Source organism: Spermophilus citellus, assembly GCF_964194105.1.
Source record: "Spermophilus citellus genome assembly, chromosome: 18".
Lineage (NCBI taxonomy): Eukaryota > Metazoa > Chordata > Mammalia > Rodentia > Sciuridae > Spermophilus > Spermophilus citellus.
This window is the reverse complement of record NC_138200.1, coordinates 60,280,124-60,300,158: the sequence shown is the minus strand read 5'-3', so window position 1 is coordinate 60,300,158 and position 20,035 is coordinate 60,280,124. Positions and strand designations below refer to the sequence as shown.

Sequence of the window (20,035 nt, the reverse complement as noted above, 5' to 3'; positions counted from 1 at the left end):
AGCAATTAGTGCTGCTCTGGGGAGCAATGGTGAAGGTATTTTTAAACATGCCTTTCCAGGTGTCCCCCATCTGCCACGCCCCCTCCAACATGTCTGAGCGGTTTTCCACACCAGACTACCTAGGATGGATCTGACAACTTTGCTGCATTTTTAGGCATCCACTATTTTTTAGGCTTATGATGAAATGGGATCATCCCTGTAAAAACTCATAGTTAAATGGTAAGAGTGAGCTGACTGTTGGAGTTTTATCATCACAAGTAAATAGTATTGGAAATAGAAACTGCTGTTGTTTGTTAATGACCTGAGGTATGATCTCAAGTTACACACCACCTCTTGCAGTGTGGTGTACTGTTTAACTGTGCCCCCCTGCAAAAATGCTCTCCATTCAGTTTGAGCACAAAGCTATTAATCTCCTTGGGAAAAAAAATCCCATTTATTTGCTTTTGTGGTTTTTGATCATTTTTATCTTCCTACCAAAAAAAAAAAAAAAAAAGAAAAGAAAAGAAAACCCAAATTTCCATATGAATGGCTGTGTGGCTAATGTAAAGAATTCATCTATAGACCGTGAGAATTGTGACCTTTTTCATATTCTTGAAACTTATCAAAACTGTAGTTGATTTTCATTTTTCAGATGATATTGTGGCAGAGCTAATCACAGGGACTCCAGGTCCCCCTCTTCAGAGCTGCTGGGGAGCCTCTTTGCTCTAAGTGCGTGGTACTAGGAAGGAAGGTGTCTATGAGCCGTCTGTTGCTCTTGGCCAGCCTGTTGGAGAGTGACCACTGGTAATGTGGGCTCTGGGTGCTGACAGCTGAACTTTTCCCATTGCAGATTACGTCTTTGTCACGCCGGTAGAAGTGGACTCGGGCGGGTCATATATTTCACACGACATTTTGCACAACGGCAGGAATAAACGATCACTGCAGAGTGCTGGCGGCTTCCTGCACTACCGATTTTCAGCATTTGGACAGGAACTACACTTAGAACTTAAGCCCTCGGCGATTTTGAGCAGTCACTTTATTGTCCAGGTACTCGGAAAAGACGGTGCTTCAGAAACTCGGGAACCCGCGGTGCAGCGATGTTTCTATCAGGGATTTATCAGAAATGACAGCTCCTCCTCCGTCGCTGTGTCTACGTGTGCCGGCTTGGTGAGTACACCCCAGTCTAGTCCGACTCCCTCTTTCGTGTCCTGTAAACTCGAGCGAACAGATGTCTGCAACATGAAGTGCTCTTCTAGCCAACTCCACACATTCACACTGTCAGCTTTGATACTTATAATATTCTCAATTGAATTAATCTAATCTGCTCTCAGAAAGAAGAAAATATAATAGAACTTTAATTACCATTTAGAACATTCTTTTGATGTTTAATGGTCTGGGCCTTTTCATTCTCCATGTTTGAGACGCTCTCCCAAGGAAATTAATTTGATGGATGCCATTCGCTTTGTGAAGTCTTGGGAGACCAGGCATTCTATAAATCTAACAAGCTGCATGCGTCTACATTGCTTTGAAAAGGGAAAACAGTATTTCCATGCAAAATTGCATTCAGCAGCCCTGGTAAGCCCTAACCTTCCACGGCACTGAAGGCAGGTGCTGTGGTGTCCTGCTCACGGGAGACATCCTTTTAGAATGGGACATGGTGTGTCCTTAAGGGTGGTGACCGGGGAGGCAGGACATTTCAAAGTATTTGAGGCGAGTGTCATTTCCTCTCTGTGTATTCCTCATCTGTTGACCACAAGGCCAGGGATATTGGTGTCAATGATACCTCTCAGGATTCAATCAAATATATGGGCTCTCATTTTGTGTTGCATAATTTAAAAATGTCTCTTGGGTTGGAACAATGTGTTGAGTTGACAGAAGGGTTTGTGTGAAAGATGTGTGGTGATCATGCTCTTGCTCTGGTGTGGCCCCGAGAGGGAAGCTGAGAAGGCCCACCGAAGATGTAGTGGGTAATGTCCAGGGCGGGTCATGGCAGAAGCCAGAGGAGAGGCTGGGGTGGGCGTGAAGCAAGTCACTCCCATGTTCTTGCTCGTTGAAACTTTGTTATTTTTGCAGCTTTTTCTCCCACGGTGTGACTTGAAATTCAGATAAAATCGTTCACCCTCACCATTGTCATGATAGTCTATGGTTTATTGAAAGTATGAAGATTTAACCATCCCCAGCTGAGCTGGATCTATTTAAATGATGGCTATTGCTCACTAGTGACCTTGTTATAGCATGGTCACACACACGTGTGCACATGTGCCTGGCTGTGTCTTGGAATTTTTTTGTTTGATTTGTGGTGTAGAGCCTGCTGTTCTTTGGTGTTGCCTGTGCATTTCTCTTCCAGAATCTTCAGGGGCTTAAGCTCTCCACTATGTTGCCTTGTGTGTGTGTGTGTGTGTGTGTGTGTGTGTGTGTGTGAGGGCTGAGATTGGATATAGGGGTTCTTTACCCAAATTCTTTTTATTTTTTTAATTTTGAGACAGAATCTTAGTGGCCCAGGCTGACCTTGAACTTGTGATCCTTCTGCCTCAGCCTCCTGAGTCTCTGTGATGACAGGTGTGTGCCACTGTTCCGTAGTGGCTTAAACACTCATTCTATATACTCACAGTGAAGAGCACGAATTCTCACACCAGCATGAAGCAGTAGGGCCTTAGACAAGTTACTTACCCCTGTACATGTCTTAGTTTCTTTGTCTTGGAAATGGGAATAAGGAGTGATGGGGTCGCAGGGCCGTGGGAGGGAATGGCTTATGGAGAAGGTGCTACAGCAGCTTCTGGCTCACCACTGTTCTCTTTCCCGCAAAACTTGGCCCCATGTTTGGTTCTCCCAGCATTCCACCATCTGTGAGTGACATGTCAGATCAGTTCTCATTAAGGGATGTCAGGTTGTTTCTCGTCAGGGAGAGACTCGCTCTTAAACAAGGAGAAAGGATCACTTAACTGTGAGTTCCAAACGTCATATTTTAACCAGCAAATCTGCCTGGGTCAAAGGCTGATATAAATTGGGATGTCTCTACTTTTCAATAAGGCAGGTGCGTCGATTTAGCTTATTAACTTTAGTTGTCTAGGTTTCAGTTTACATTTGTGAACCACGTAATATGAGTTCTAGGATCACTGTGACCTCTGGGCATCTGACTCTGGTTATCCAGTTCATTGACACTGGCGGGCCCCATTTTGTCAGCGGTGGGGAGATTGTCATTATCCATCCCTCTGTGCCCCACCAAATTGCAAAGCCCAGACACCTGTGAACACACATGTATTGGAAGAGTTGAGCTTAGTCAATTTTCACAAAGTCTACCCCCATGTAAGCACCAGCCAGATGAGACAGGTCATATTAGTACCCCAGAGGACCCACCTTGTCCCCTTCACTGCCCACCAGAGGCCACCACTGCCCTACTTCTAACAGTTTAATGTGCGTATTTCAAAAATTTGCACAAGTAGAACCATAAGCTCTCTCTGGGTATGAAGATTGTACAGTGTTTCCATTTAATTGTCAAACTTGGCCCCTTGTTAACTATCAAAGTGTTTTCTGTTGGGGATTGTTGGGAAGAACACTGCGGAAAATTCTTGAATGTGCCTTTTGCTGAACTTGTGGCTGCGTTCTGTTGCGTAGACTCCCGAGAATGAGGTTCCTGGGTCACAGGATGTACACACAATTGGCTTTAGGGAGTCTTTCCAATCAGCTGTCCAGAGGGGTCCTAGGAATTTACACTTCCATGGCCAGCAAATGAGCGCTCGGTGGGGGGGGGCCTGGGCCACTGGCATTGGGATTCCTTGAGGTGTGATGATAACCCTCTGCTCATGTGCACACCGTGTGTGTTAGGAAAATGATACGTCACCGTTAAATGACCTGGCAAAGTGCCCATGGGAAAGCTAGCCATTGTGGTGACTGCTAGGGAAACCTCAGAAGATAATGAGAGAAGGCAGAAGGTGATGGTAGTGAAATGCATATATTTGTACATATGGGTATGTGTACATACTTCAGTGGGAGTTTTTCCATCAGGGAATTTGCCTTCAGAATTAATCTATGTTTACAATGTTTGTAATGCCTTCTTGAAATGCACCTTGGATCCCCTTTCTCCATCTGACAGTTCTCACTTTATTCAGGAGTTGAATAGGTTGTTACTTCCTTGGAGATAACTCATAAAAAAGAAGTCACAAACTTCCCTAAGTGAGTCCCACCAACATTAGATTTGGAGGTGATTATTTTTTCAAATTTCGAATACCTTTTCCAGGCTGACACTGCCCACTGCACCTGGAGACTCGCAGCCTTTCTCCCAGAATCTCGGGGTTACAGATTAACCTGCTGGCCTTTCTGCTGTACCTACCCTCCTCTGACCACTGCAGTGAGGTCCTCATTTCTGCAAGCCCGTGCCATTGGAGGGGGACGCCATCTTCCTGTTGAACTACAGCTAACTCAGGATTTTCGCCTGTTTTCAATTCTGTTTTCTTATACGACAAACCTATATCTTTCTTCTTTAGTACTAGGAGCTTTAAGACATTTCTCTGCTCTAAAATATTCTACCGTGGTGGTGATCCTTTGAGTTGGAACAGTGACTTTCAGAGTGTGGTCAACTCCACTAGCTTTATTTGAGGTGCTAAAACTGTGGTGTCCTTCAACTGCAAGCGATGCTGGGGCGGGGGCAAAATGCATATTTTAAATTTCCCAAATGGTTCTGATGCATAGTAACATTTGAGAAGCACCTAATGGTTGTGTGTTTGGAATTTACTGGAAAGATATTGAGTCATCTTTCTTTCATCCAACAACTGTTTACCAGCCTCTGTGATGCCAGACATGTGCAGAGCATGAGGGACAGTAATGATGAAGATGGATGTGAGGGCCAGGCACAGAGCCTACAAGCTGAGGGAGAAGATGCCATGGGGCTTTTAGACCTGGAAGTTCCTATTTTAGTGTGAACCAAACTGTGGCTCCACAGAACAAAGAGCTGACAGGTTATGACCTCTGGAAAACGGAGAGTTGGTCACGTTAGTCCCAAAATGCCACCTCATGGAGAGTTACAGTGTCATTAGCATATTAGCAAGTCAGAGCAGTTCTGCACGAATCCCATTTTAAACACTGTTACGTTAAATAACATATTTTTTAAAAAACTCTGTTCAAACCTAGGCTTTTCCCAGATTTTCTGGTCAGGGAAATTTTTTTTTGAGGGGCATCTCTTCATAGTTTGGTGATAAGAAAAGCCCCGCAGAGATGCTGGGATCTTTTGTGTGGCTTTCTAACTGTTGCAGGATGCTTTAGGGATAAGAGTTTCAACTTACGGGAAACTTGACGTTGAAAACAAATTTGACTGTGACACATTTCATACTTTAACTGTGGCTCTGTGAAATCCCCAAAGATAGGACTGGTTCTAACTTGACCCCTGCCCTTTGCAGGCCATACTTCATAGGTCACCATCTCATACTGTGGTTCTTTCTGTGTGTCACCCTGAAGGAGCAAGCAATTCTTGGGCCTCAGTGTATTTGCCCTCCATTGGTTCCTGACATGTTCCCCCGGTGACCACATGTTCCAGTCTGGGACACGCTCTGATTGTCATCCAGCCCCAGTACCACATCAGAGGCCCTGGTGGAATGTGTACCACATCCAGCCTCGATTCCTGATGTGCCATCCAATTTTGTCACTTCCTTTCTTTCTGTCCTTTGTCCCCAACAATTAAACCGTAAGTGGCATTTCTCCTCCATGGCTGGCTGCCCTAATGTCCCCATTGTATCTTTCTTTAGGAGTGGCTTTTTCAGACTACAACTGCAGTGACCCATTCCCCAGAGAACCTGGGTCCCTGTAAGGAGCTTTGGAAGCCATTGGATTTCAATAGGCAGTGGGGATGCTTTGATCTCCCCTTTTCAAAAGTATTTTATGACTCAGAAAGCTCCGTCATTGAGTGGCCTGTTGCTGGTCCCTGCCTGCCAAGTTGTCTTTAGAAAGCTGATTTCCATTCATAAAAGGGCTGAAGTTAAGTGACCTTCGTCCACGGCTCTACACTTAGCAGGCCCTGAGAGCCCGCAGGGGTTAGCCCGCAGGGGTTGCTGAATTACATACACCCCTTTGGAACCTCGTGGTCACTTGAGAGGATCACATGAAATTAGGGATTAGACTGGGTTGCATTTGTATGTTTTTGGACACAGGCTGACCCAAACCAGAGGTGTTTTCTTAGGCTATTACTCAATTCATCAAGGGTAAAAAGACTTTAAAAAAAATTTTTTTTTGGCTGCTTTCCTCTATGTCCTCCTCAGACATAATTTGTAAAGAGAATTATTTGCTTATAACAACACTTTGAGCAAAATGCCAGACTAAACTCTTCAAAAAATGTAATAACTAACTAAGGTCCTTGCCAGAGAGCTGGACACCAGAGCGGGGCTGGCCAGGCTGAAAGGCCTCGCAGGAGAGTCTGAAAGGAACATGCTGCCTGCCAGTCCAGGGGGGACCACCGAGGCATCCTGCTCCCAGGCCTCTGTGTCATGAGTCCTGGGTCTCCTGACTGTGTCTCCGCCTCGGTTTTCTCATCTGTAAGGGGATATAGTTGTTCCTTCTCCTAGATTTCGAAGGCTTATGATGAGCGCTTAACTTGATGAACAGGAGGAACGCCACGTTGATTGTTCTTGACTTTGAACCAGGAGATGGCCAGGCAAGAGATGGCCCTTGAATGCCCCTCTCCCCATCCCCAAGGCTTTCCAGGGCTGTGAGCAAGAACAGGAAAAGAACACCTGGGGGTTGGCAACCATCCTGGTGGGAATGCTGGGGGTTTTGTGTGAGAAAGTAACCACTAGTTTATCCACTGAGAAGAAATAAGATGGAAGAAAGGGAGATTCCAAGAGGAAGGTCAAAATACAGACCATCATTTGGATCAATTCCTGTTTGATACATCACTGGGTGCCATGTCTGTGGGCAATGACTGAGTTTCCAGCTCCTGGACTCATTAACTCACCCCCCAGGTAGATTGTTCACACTTTCTGGGCTTAGTTTCCTCACTGGTAGGATGAGGCTCCTGGTACCTCTCCATGGGGCTTATGTTTGATTGAAAGAAATACGCTCCGTGTGAATGCTCGACAGTGCCTGGCACAGTCACATTGGTGCTGGATGAACTCCAATCTGAAACCTTTTGGGTGCCAACATGATAACATGAGTGGAAAACCTATACCTGACCTCATGCCATGCATGGGTCACAGTCTGACCACAGGTACACTAAAAATATTGTATAAAATGACTTTCAGGCTTTGTGTCCATAAAGTGTACATGAAACATAAATGAATTTCATGTTTTGAGTTGAGTCCCATCACCAAGATATCTATTATGCATATGCCAAGATTCCAAAAAGAAAACATCCAACACACCATGGTCTGAAGCCTTTCAGATAAGGGATCCTTGCCCTGTAGTAAAAAGGATTTAGCAATAATCATCATTATTGCAGATCTTCTTCCATAAAGGAGTTTTCAAAATTGGTTAATGCCAACCCTTACCACCCACAGGCAGGAAAGAACTTTGGCCTAGATTAAAATAAGAGTTAATATTTACTGAGCACCTATGGCTTTTTAAAACTGGAGCTGTTGGGAGACTCAGCTAAGACAGAGGTAGCTGTTTAGAATGTTTAAGTACCGGTGGACATCAATATTTAAGGTCTAAGGCAAGGTGGGATTTGTTTTTGTTTTTTCCATGGGTGAGATGTATTGTCAGTAACAAGTGGCATACCAATAAGGCTGTCCCTCTCAGGAGAGCAGCCCACAAGGTAGGTTTTTAAAAATTTATTTTATTTTATTTTTTTGCCAGACACTTCACAAAGACCTGGGCACTTTGAAAAATACGTATGTTTAGGCCCTACCTCTGGAAATTCCATCTGTCCTAGGTAGATCCAGGGTGTGCATGTTTAATAAAGGGAAGAAAAGCTTCCTGAAGGTTCCCAAATGGGCGGTGGTGACTGGTGACTGAATGTGAATTTATCCTAAGGGTGTTGGCAAAGAACCTTCTCAGGGGAAGCAGGTCTCCTCGGGCCTTTTTGTTTTTGCCATAATGGACTGAACATCATTGACGTCAGCCTGACTGTGAACATACAGGCTAGCATTAGCCAGATGAATGCTGGGGGTCAGGATAGCTAATGGGAAACAAAAGGCAGAGACCATTCTTCTTTATAGATTATAAGACTTTTCCATCTCAACCAGAAAAGCTCCCCCTTGAACTGATTGGTTGGCTCTAGGCTAATTTTCTAAGTCATCCTTTCCTCCCTTCCTCCTCTTCCTCCTTCCCTTCCTCTCTTCCCCTCTCCATTCCCTCCCTCCCTGCCTTCCTTTTCTTCCTACCTCCTTTCTTTCCTTCTCCCTCCCGCTCGCTGCCCCCCACCTTTTCTCCCCGCCTTCCTTCCTTAGACCTGATTGGCTAGCTTTCTGGAAGCCTGGATCCAAGATATCCAGCTGTGCCCACCATCCCTAAGCTCTCCTCCTCTTCGTCATTCTCTCATTGGCTTCCTTCTGCTACGGGATCTCCTCAGTTCCAGCCATGATTCAGACATTTCCTTGGGTGGTAGCAGGTGACTTATTCAGCCACAAACCGCATGCTCTGCCAGCTACTTCATACCTGAGAACACGTGTACAGGCCTCTGGGCTTTATTAGCTGTCATCTGCCTGTAAGTCCCAGGAGACCACGTTGAATTCACCTCTATCAGAACAAGACAGAACTGGTTCCAGAACAAGAAAGAACTGGTTCTTCCTTGCAAGGTGGATGCATGCACAGAGGGAGGTTTGAAGAGATGCCCACCAGCCCTAGGCTCCACGCTGAAACTTCTAGAAGCCAGAGTTTGTTTCTGCCCTGTCCTGATGCATGGATACCTGTGCTTATGTGTGCTTAAAATGTATGTAAATTGCATTGGCCAATGCTTTTTCTGAAACATCTTTTTGGAGGAGTGAGTTTAAAAGTAACATCTAACTTCTTGTTCTTATCATTGGACATAGATCTAGCTGCTTCTTTTAACTGCTACATGGTATTCCCTTCTGGTTTATATGCTTATTTCTAGTGTTATTTCTATGCTTATTTCATGCATACATAAGACTCTTCTTCCATTCATTTCTACATTTTTGAGAGAGAGAGAGAGAAAAAGACATCTTACCATGTGAAAACCTTAAGTGTCAAAAGCATACAGGACATGAGCTGTGGCCAGAGATTTACTTGCTTCTGACATGTACCATTCACTCTCACTGTCACCATTACCTTGATTGTATAGCATGCAGAGCTACTTAGAGGGGATTTCATCCTGATTTTTCCACAAGCCCAAGATGATGATTTAGACTAACTCCCTACAGAGGAGCACATGTGTTACTGGAATTGCGTTGTTTCCCACCATCAGCAGTGAACCATTTAAGAAAGGATGGTACTGATTAATTTCTGAAGTCCAAATATAAACAGGCCTAATGATAGCACTGCACATTAAGTGACCAAAAATATTTGCTCTGACTTCATACACATCTCTGTCCACAAACCTAGGAGCTCCTCAACAGTTGCATCAAGTTATCCCCTTGAAAGCCTGTTCCCACGGTTTCTACCCAATTACAGGGCAGAATACACTCAGATACCATAATGCAAGTCTGCTGAGAGCCCTGCCTGGTCAGCATGCTCGCCTCTCCTGAAGGGATGCCTTTGATGTAGCTTAGGATTTCATTCTCAGCAGAATTCTTTTGATTGCTTATTCGTGCCACTGAGCTTTGGAGTATTTTATCTGCCCTTATTACCACAGACAAGTCAAGAGGGCATGCTTTCTAATATAAATTATATAGTGCACATCACTAATTTATGAGATGTCCACTATATGCACACCCTTATTTGAGAGTAGGCACTTGAAAGAGATTGAGATAAGCTGGTAAAGGAGATTACCTCTGTGGCCTTACGGAGGTCTGCAGCAGAGTGCATTTAGCGTCTGGGCTCACCCTGTGATTTTTACAATTCCCACCTCCCTTTCCTGTTTTACTTTGCCACTTCCAGGAAGCAAATAAAGACTTACCCAAAGTTAGTCTCTCTATGGATAAGTAATGCACAGAATTTTCTCTTTGCCTCGAGGATTGGGTAGATCTTTTTTATGCAGGTCAGAGTTTCAAGGGAGAGAAGACTGTATTCAAATGCACTCTTGATTTTCAATACGCTAATGTGCATCTCTGCTTCTCATCTCAGGGTTTGGCAGTCAGTGTTTTCCATAAAATGCACTGGGGGTCAGGTGGGTTCTAGTCGTGTAGAAGCATTCTCACTGTGTGTAAAACAAATACTGATCTGTTTAATATTGCATGTTTAACTCTGTCACTTAGGACTGAAAAATAAGTCTAAACACATGATTCTTAGTACAGCGATCAGTAGAGAACATGGGTGCCTATGCTCAGAGCCCAGCTCAGATGCAACAAAACAGAATGCTTGAGGATGGGCCCACGCATCTGTATTTTTGAAGACTGCCCAAGTGGTTCTAAAACACAGCCCAGTTTGAGCACCTCTGGTCTAGGTAAATGGAGGCTTTGGAGCTGTGACCTTAGAAATGTCTTGTCTGGTAGTTGGAGATGGTGGATGGTGTGTTAAAATGAGAGGGATTTTTAGAAACCAGTTTCTCTCACTTTCTAATGGTGTAGTCTTTAGAGTATGTTTTTGGATGACATTGTATTCTGAAGTAATACAATGTCATAAGAATTAAATAACTCTAGTTCCTGTGTACCCTTCACCCAGCTTTGGGAAATATTCAAACTGATAATCTAATTTTCTTGTCTGTGAAGTGGAAGTTAAATAAAACAAGCAACTCTCAGAGGGTGCTGCAAGAATTACATGAGATAATGTTTAAAAATGTAGAAGGCAGAATTCTAAGGTGGTCCCCACAAGTCTTGGCCCTGGTATACTTAACTCCCCCCATTGCTGAGCTAGGTACTGCTGGAAAGAGATTTTACAGTTCACCTTGAGATAGGGAGATTGTTTCAGGAATGTCTGACCTCATCACATGAGCCCTTTAAATCCAGCTCTAGTTCATAGTCAGGAGAAGTCAGACTCATAGCTGGAGGGGCTTAACATGGGAGAGCGTCTCCATGTGGGTTGTGGAGATGGAAGGGTCCATGTCAGAAGGAATGTGGTCAGCCTTGAGCCAAGCGGCTCTAACAGCAGCAAGTAAACGGGGCCTCAGTCGTGTACCCCGAAGGAAATGAATTCCGCCAGCAACCTGAATGAGCTTGGAGGTGGAATTTTCCCCAGAGCTTGCATGAAGAGAGGCAGCCTAGTTGAGACTCTGACTTTGACCTTAGGAAACTCCGAGCCGAGCACTCATCCGTGCGGGGCCCACACTTCAGACTGGGAGAACGGTGAGTTAATAATGGTGTTTTTTGTGCTCCTTGTTTGTGATAACTCGTTGATTCTGCAGTAGAAAGCCAAGTGTCTGTGGGGCTTACTCTGGAGCAGGTGTTTAGTATTTATCGAGTCCCTTCCCTTATCAGGTTCATGGTCATCTTCAGTCATCTGGTCAACCACTTGCCCTCCCTCATGAGGCAGGTATGAAAATGGTTCCAAGGAGAAGCAAGTTTCCTTAGGTGGCCACTTTAAAAATTGCTTAGGAAGTTGTTCTGTTTGGCACAGGGTTTCTCAACAGGACATTATGGATGAGTTAGAATGGATAATTCCCCCTTGTGGGGTACATGTCTCTGCATTGCAGCGTGTTTGGCAATATTCTAAGCTCTATTCATTAGATGCCAGTAGCCCCTCCAGTTATTTCAGCCTAAAGTGTCTCCAGACATAGCCACAGTGGTCACCAGCTAATAGCTAGTGATTTAGCCCAGTCACAAATCAGCTTCATTAATAAAATGCATCTATTCAAGTTTATTTTTTCTCATAGAGTATACATGCTTTTAATTTCAGTAACATTAAGGGTAATGATTTCAGGTTCAAGTTGAGTACTCCTTGTCCATAATGCTTGAGACGGGAGTGTTTCAGATTTTAGAATATTTGCATAGACTTTACTGGTTGAACATCCCTAACCCAAATAATCTGGTCTCCAAAGTCTAAAACTTTTTTGAGTATCCCATCAGTGCTTGAAAAGTTTCAGATTACAGAGCAGTTTGGATTTTTGGATGAGGGTTACTCAACTCTACCACACCTTTCTTTGAGGAACTAAGAGGCTGAGGCTGCGTGAATGGCACTTAGAGGCTGGGGGTAGATTGGATGGCAGCAGAAAAACCAACTGGGCATCCGTCAAAACTGTATATTTGATTTTGAATTTCACAGCATGCCAACCCAGACTACTGATGATAATTGGATCACTGAGGAAACAGATATACCTATAATAACATTTATTCCTGCAGTCTTAGGAGGAAAGGGATCTAACCCTATGGATGTAGATTAGAAATGTGGTTTCTATTTCTGGGTTTGCAGTTCACCTGAGACCTAAGTGAAATAGTCTGTGTATTCTCTTGATCTATAAGGATGGGGCAGTGGGTATTTCTTGGAATGAATTAAGCAATGATCATTTTCCTGGGTGTGTCTCTTGCGTAAGTACTTTGTAAATGTGTGCTAGACTTTTCTCTCTGCTGCATGTGGTTGGGTTATTTACACATTGCTTTTCAAATAGCCATGGTGCTTGGGGGAAGTGAGGAAGCTCTGTTTTAATGGGAATGCAGGACATGGAATCTAATTCTCCCATAGGCATAGACTTACCAGCTGACCTCATTTAATCTATCTCATCCCTTTCTTCAAAGGATTCATTTGTTAACAGTAGTTCCGACGTACTTACATAATCTGCAATATCCTCTCAAATTACTGTCTCTCTCTTTTTTTAATCTTTTATTGATTTTATTTTTTAAATACACGACAGCAGTGGAATGCATTACAATTCTTATTACAAAAAATAGAGCACAGTTTTTCATATCTCTCTCTATAAAGTATGTGCACACCAATTCATAACTTTTTCAATTACTGTCTCATTATAAAGTAAGTAAACAAAGCCAAAGTCACTTTGGGACTTGCATTCCTAGCTGTCAAGAACCAGATGACATTTCCTCCCCATTCTTTTCTATTTCTTTCTCTATCCCATCCATCTACCCCACTACCCTGGACTCTTCCAAACCAACACATTTATTTCTAGCTTCTTATGTGTCTTACACCTATGATAGAATATGAGCATATAAAAATGATGTTCCTAAATTCTACAGTATTGCAATGTGAAGGTAAGGAATAACGAGGTCATGAACATGAACTGTAAGGACAATGCAGAATTAACATCACGGCTAAGGAACATGTTGTGACCTCCCACCTGGGTTCCTGCTGCAGGAACCCTGTGGCTTGATTATTTCACTTTCCTCATCTCCACCCACTATTGGATTTACATCCAGACATATTTCTTATGGCCCTGAGGAAGGCCCACTGTGATCTGGCGTCTTCAACCTCACCTCCCATCTCCTCCATCACTGCACACTCCACTCAGCTCTTCGGGCCTCCATTGTCTTCCAACCCCCAGATGCCCCTGTCTCACTAACTGAGCTTCACTAACTCTTCCCCAGGTTTCCTTCTTGGCCTCCTTCAGTTCTCCACACACATGTCATGGTTGCAGAAGTTCCCTGCGTTGCCCCCTCCTTTCCTTCCCTAGTTTTATTTTTCTTTATACTATTTATTTATCACTCCATACCAGATCTGTGTATTGTTTTGCATGTCCTGCCTTCCCTTCTTAAATATCAGATCAATGAGGGTCTGGGCTTTGTCTCTGCTGTCCTTTTAGTCGCTAATAGTCCTTGGCAGATAAAAGACATTCAATAAACATTTCTTATGTGAATGTGTGAAAGTTAGAAAGAAGTCATTTCTAAATTGGACTCCATCCTGGACTTGATATTTCTCATTCATTCACTGAGAAAAAGGATAAATTGATTGTCTTTTATGTGGGATGTCAGGAACTCAGAAATGGCAGTGGTGACTCATCATTTCCCCAGTCTGTGGGGACCTACCCTGTCTCTATCTCAACCTCATATCCATGGGATCTGGGTGCAGGTGACATGCTTTCTACAGTAACCAGTCAGAAGGCCAGCTATCCTTGTCTATAGCGATTGGTTTAGAGATAAACATGTAATAGGATCGGAGCCAACAAGGTCAAATTCTGGGACACCTGAGAGGAGACATGAGCCAGAGTTGCTGGTGACTATCTTGCCAGCTGAGAATAGGGTCATCACAGTCCTGATGTCTAGCTGTGCCTGAAATTAAAGTACTTTGGGTTTCTAAACTGCAATAGGAGTGAGCAAACTATGGACACTTTCTGCAAAGAGTCCTTTGTTTCATAGAGGAAGGAGGGAAACAGAAAGCAGCAGAGCGGCTGACAGGCCAGTGTAGTGAGCCGTCTCCCTACACATGTCAAGGACCCACCTTTATAGGGTGCAATGCTTGTCGCACAGAGTATTATGGCATCTGGCATTGTGGATGTGTGTTCCTAACAGCACATCTTGGCTACGTTATCTATTCTGTTGATTCACTCCTTTGTCAGTTTTTCTTGTGATGACACACCTCTCCATGTCTGCCAACAATAACTGCAGATGGCTCGAAAGCAGTAAATACGAGTGAGCACGTTGTATGCCCGGCAGTGAGCAGTTGGTAGGAGACGGGCTTCACGGCTGGCTTCTAATTGGTTTCTTTGATTTGTTTGAATGATGACATGTGCGGTAATATTGTAAACCAAGAATGCTTATCAGTGGATTACATTGTTCAACATGCATGTGAAGTTCATTTGTGTCTTTGTTTGTTTTAATGGATCTAATTTTGCATGCAATGGATTTTTGTTTTTATTTATTTTTTTTAGTTGTGGTTGGGCACAACACCTTTATTTCACTTATTTAGTTTTCTGTGGTGCTGAGGATCGAACCCAGGGTCTCGGCGTGTGAGGCGAGCATTCTACCACTGAGCCACAACCCCAGCCCTAGGTTTTTATTTTTAAGTAATTACAACAGAAGGGATTTCTCCCCTTCATCTTTTTTTTTTTTTTCATCAAATAGAAATAAAGTCCTATGCATAGGACTCTGCATCCCTTTTGACCAGTGTTCAGTGGAACTAGTATGCAAACCAAGATATCTAAGTTTAAACTCTCTGATGGCCACCGGGAAAAAGAAAAAGAAAGGGAAAAGAAATGGTTGGAATTTAGGTTGGTATTTTTTAATCTTATTTAACCCAATATGTTAAAAATATAATCAAGGCAAAAATGATCAATGAGATACTTCACTTCTGTTTTTCGCATGGGTCTTCAAAGTCTCTATACATGTTGGGTTCAGACCAGCCTTGGTCAAGAGCCCAATACTGGTTGCTGCTTTGGAGAGTGCAGCATCTCCTACCTAGAAGTTCACTAACAAGTACAGAGACACCAAAACATGTAGAAGAGAGTCCCCCTTTACTGACTAGTTTGCTGAAATTGCTTTTCTTCCAGTCAGCACTTTCAGAGCCTCTGCCGTTTTCTGTTGAGTACTCTGGTGTGGACAGGTTGGCATTCTGGTCTGGAGGCGCTTGTTCATTTCACAATTACATGGGAAATTGTACGCATCGATGAAAAAATCAGACTTAAGGATGCTGAATTAAATATTTACCTTGAAGATAACTGAGAATATATTGTAAAAAATTTCAGAATTCGTGTATTTTCTTTTATATTTTGCCCACACTTGCTAGTTCAATTAACTTTTTCTCCTTTTGGAAACCTTCTTACTAATTCTCGGCTTTATACTTTGTTCTCACAATAACCTTCCCCGTTATGCCAAATAACATTTAGGAAGCAAAGAAATATACAGTTTTAAAAGATCTCCGTTTTGGAAATTAAAAGCTAAGTTCACACTATTATCAGTTTCTCTCTCTAGTAGAGAGGTTCAGTGACAAGAATAATCCAGAGCAGAGGACATTCAAAAGTATATCGTATCTGATGTGGTGTCCCATTTAATGTATCAGAAAGTTCAGTTTTCTCGTATTTCTGCTCCGATGGCTGTTTGAGCAATCTTGTTTGCTGGAAGCAATTCTCATTGAAGCAGGCAGCTTCTACCAGAGACTGGAGGAATCAGCCCCATGGAAGGTCCTCTTCATGTGTCACCCCAATGCTCCTTGTGGCATTTTTCTAAGCAGGGAGTCAGAGACTTTGGTTTCTATTATTACGTCTCCTTATTGAATCCTGGCTTCCTTAGCACTGCCCACCCCCACGCCCGTGAGTTTTTCTTCAAATTTTTTGAAATGAGGAGCAGGTAGTCTTTATTTTTCTGAAATCTTTCACAGTGGAGGGAAATGGTAGCAGCTGCCTTCCATATATGCCTTTTCTTTCTATTCTTGCTGGTAGGTTGATCATGAAAGGACCCGTGATTGTCCAGAGACTGAACCAATTGCTTTATTTCATAGGTGTGCGTGTAAAGAGATTTATTATAAAGAATTGGCTCATGCTCTTTAGAGATCGAGAAGTTCTGTGATCTGTTGCTGGCAAGCTTGGACCCCAGGAGGACCTATGGTGTAAGTTCTAGTCTGAGTCAGAAGGCAGGCAATGGCAGAGGTACCAGCTCAAAGACAGAGCGAATTCTCTGTTACTCAGACCTTTGCTGACTGGGTGGAGCCCACCCACAGTGGGGAGGGCCATCTGCTTTACTGGGCCCACCAATTGAGATGTTAATTTCATCCAGAAACACATTTATGGATACACCTAGAATAATGCTTACGTGTCTGGGTACCCTGTGACCCCATCCAGTTGACATAAAATGAACTGTCATAGGGTCTTTTTACTGTTCTTTAGCAAAGTTGACTTGGCATCTCTTTTCGTAACATGCTGTGGTTGTGTCTTTAGTGATGTGTTTATTTGAGTGAGTCTGTCTCCTTTACTAGATGGCTGGTGTCATGAGGGAATGGACCGCCTGGTAATGATGTATTCATGGAATCAAATATCTTAAATGTAAAAATTCCAGCTCATCAAATATGTATCCCACAAGGTGACATTCAGGTATGCAGGAACAGTGTAGCCTAGTGGCCCGAAGAAGGGCCCTAGTGAGGGACTGATCCATTGTGCTCCTTCCTGTTGAGCTGATCTCAGTCATAACTAACTAACTCAGTTGAGCAGAGATCAAGAATGGATACAAGGGGGCCGGTGCTATGGCTCTGCTGGGGACCCCAGGAGGAGAGGCAGGGAGTAGAAATGCCCTGTGGAGACTGGCCACCACAGCTGTATTCCAGACGTTCCAAGCACTGGATGAGCGTCAGCCGTCACAATGAATGATTGCTCCCTTTAGCTCCTCACCCAAATGGGTAGACCGTGGGTATTCATGCTTCATTGGCAACTTGGCAGGAAAATAGGGGGTTCAACTGGAACAAATGAGCCAGTTTGAAATGATGGTCTTGCAAAACTCTAGATAAACAGGAAATATCTGAAAGCCTGGAATATGAATATTGCCCTGTGATACTGCACCATGAGGTTTGATGATAAGAAGGAAGGATTTGGAAAGATTCATTGTGCAGAATGTTCTGTTGCAAATTGGCTGAAAGAAGGAGGTATTCCCAGCCACCCATACTCAGTCCTGGGTTTGGTTCTCTTCTCTGGAGGTGCTATTGGTCACTCTTCCTCCTTTGACATGGTTTATATTGCACCACTTTCTCACATGTTCTGTGAGCAAATCATTTCCCTTCTTTGGGTCTTAGTTTCCTCATCTGCAAATGAAGGGATGAGATTGCATCTGTCACACTCTCATCCCCAGTGTGCCTGCCTAGGTAGGCCTTGTTTGGAACACTTGATAATGATTCACATTCCTAAGCCCTGTTTCCACTTATGGAATCATAATCACTGCCTGGTACTTTGGAACCTGCACTGTCAGTTAGCATCCTTTAGAAGATTCGTAATGCACAGAAGATTTTGAGAATCAGTGAAACAATAAAGAGTAGCTTGGCTCATCCATTTAAAACAAGTTTTTTATAGAAAATTTATTTTTTCAAAATTTGCATTGCACCCAGTCATTGGGCTGTAAGCCAAAGCCATGGTCAACATTCATAAGCAAGGATAAGTAATAGAGGAGCATAAATGGAATACACAATATCAGATTGTATATTATCTAGATGGGGTGTTTCATGCAATCTGTGAAATTTTGCCTTATGGACCTGTGTGGGTACGTACTATATTTTTATCCATGGCTTTGGTCAAGTGGTTTGAGACACTGTGATAAAGCATCACATTTCATGGATATATAAAGTGGTATTGTGTGAACTGCTTGGATCCAACCAGACACATCCTAAGAATCCTGCTATTGTGACGATAGCAATAGCAAGAGGTGTAGGAGTCATTGGGTAAGTGTTTCCTAGCATTGGTTTGTCTTAAAGATTATGTACATTTCTATACATTTGTGCCATTTCGTTCTCCCCCTCCCCTCCACCAAAGCACAAGAATGAGGTCCATTATTTGAGCAGAAGTGGGGCGCTTTTCCTGCCACGTGAGCCAGTGCATGCCTTTGATCGCCCAGCTTTCAGCTGGGCTCAGACTCAAGACGAGGCTTGTCTGATGAAGCCACCCTTCAGAGTGCTTCACCGTAAATGCCACAGACCTGTTGATTTAAGGGTTTCAGTGTATACTGTAGGTCATCAAGCCCCAAACACAGCACATGGGTTTTTATCTGAGGATTCCGTTCTCCATTGTAAATCTGTCAGCCTTGACTGTCGAGTCAGCTACTGAGGGCAGAATGTCTGTGATTCTGTTTATCCTGTCACATCAGCTTAGGAGAACAGTTTTTTGTTACTCTCTGTGGAATAAGCCAGTCCCCTGTTAAATGCTACTTTTGACTCTAATGCAGTTTCTTATCTCTGCTTTCTTCAGGGTCTGTCTGGGTAGGACGGGGCTTTGGGCAGTGCAGCTTTAGTCTGAAGGGTTTGACTAAAAGGTGCCACTCATTTTACAAGGTGCTTCTGAAATCCTGCATACACACCTCTTCTCTTAAAAGAATGTTTCAGATTCTGCTTTTAAAAATGATCAAAATAGCATATGCACAAAAAGGTGCACAGGCAGTGATACACAGCTCCACTTTTACCAAGGGGCCACTGTCCTCCTGTACCCAGGTCAGAATATCACTGACCACCAGCTTCCCAGAAGCACTCCTGAGGCCTTCTCTCAGTTACCCCCTCCGTGAACATAATCGGCACCATGTCTCTTCCACTGATGATGGGTTTGCCTGCTTTTGAACTTTGTATAAACATAATCGATGGAATGATCCGGTTTGACTGGCTTCTTTTGTTCCATGCCTGTTTGTGACATCTGTTCATATTGATATGAATACAATGTGTGTTCTCCTTTCTCTCAAGTATCCTCTTGCACAAATAGCCACAGTGCATTTATCCATTATATTGTTGATGGACATTTGGGTTGTTTGTGGTTAATGCTGTTGTGAATATTCCTTTTGCAGTTCTAATGGTTCAAAGATGTACTCATTTCTGTTGAGTCTATTTATCTAGAAACGGAATTCCTGGATCATAAAGTGTACAGATTCAGTTGTCAGTACAAAATGACAAATGTTTTTCCAAAGTAGTTCTATCAATTTACATTCTCACAAGCTGAGTGTAAGTTCAACTTCCACCTCATTCCCCAAACTTGATATATTTGTCTTTTTTTTTCTATTTTAAGTAATCTGGAGTGGACTTAGTAGATCATATTGTGTTTTTGTTTCTCTGAGGTTGATCAATTTTTTTTCACATGTTTATATGTTGATTGGAATTTGGATATCCTCTTGTCAAATATCTGGGGTTTTTTTTTGCCATTTTTCTATTGGATTACCTGGATATGGAATCTTTTTGAATAAATGCATTTTATTTTCTCTCGATTGCCTTTTCAGCCTTTGAATGGTTTCTTTCGATAAATAATGTTATTTTAACATCTCCCAGTTCATCTTTGCCATCCTGTATTAATAGTTTATGTAAATGTAAAATTCTATAAATTACATTTTTCTTCACATTTTTTTTCCTCTGGATGTTTTAAAGACTTTTTAAGCCTTTGGTTTGCAGCAAAATTGCCATGATGTGTCTAGCTCTTTTTCTTTTTTGCTTAAATTTCTCAGTATTTGTAGTGCAGCTTGGATATATATGG

At 43.0% G+C, this 20,035-nt stretch overlaps 1 protein-coding gene across 1 annotated transcript in view; it reads left to right on the top strand.

Annotated features, from left to right (window-relative positions):
• Positions 1–20,035, top strand: part of ADAMTS18 (ADAM metallopeptidase with thrombospondin type 1 motif 18) — a 618,263-nt gene that overhangs the window by 481,695 nt on the left and 116,533 nt on the right. The window contains exon 4 of the mRNA XM_081275079.1: positions 830–1,146. Coding sequence (XP_081131205.1) covers positions 830–1,146 — 317 coding nt within the window. The remainder of the gene's footprint in view (positions 1–829; positions 1,147–20,035) is intronic.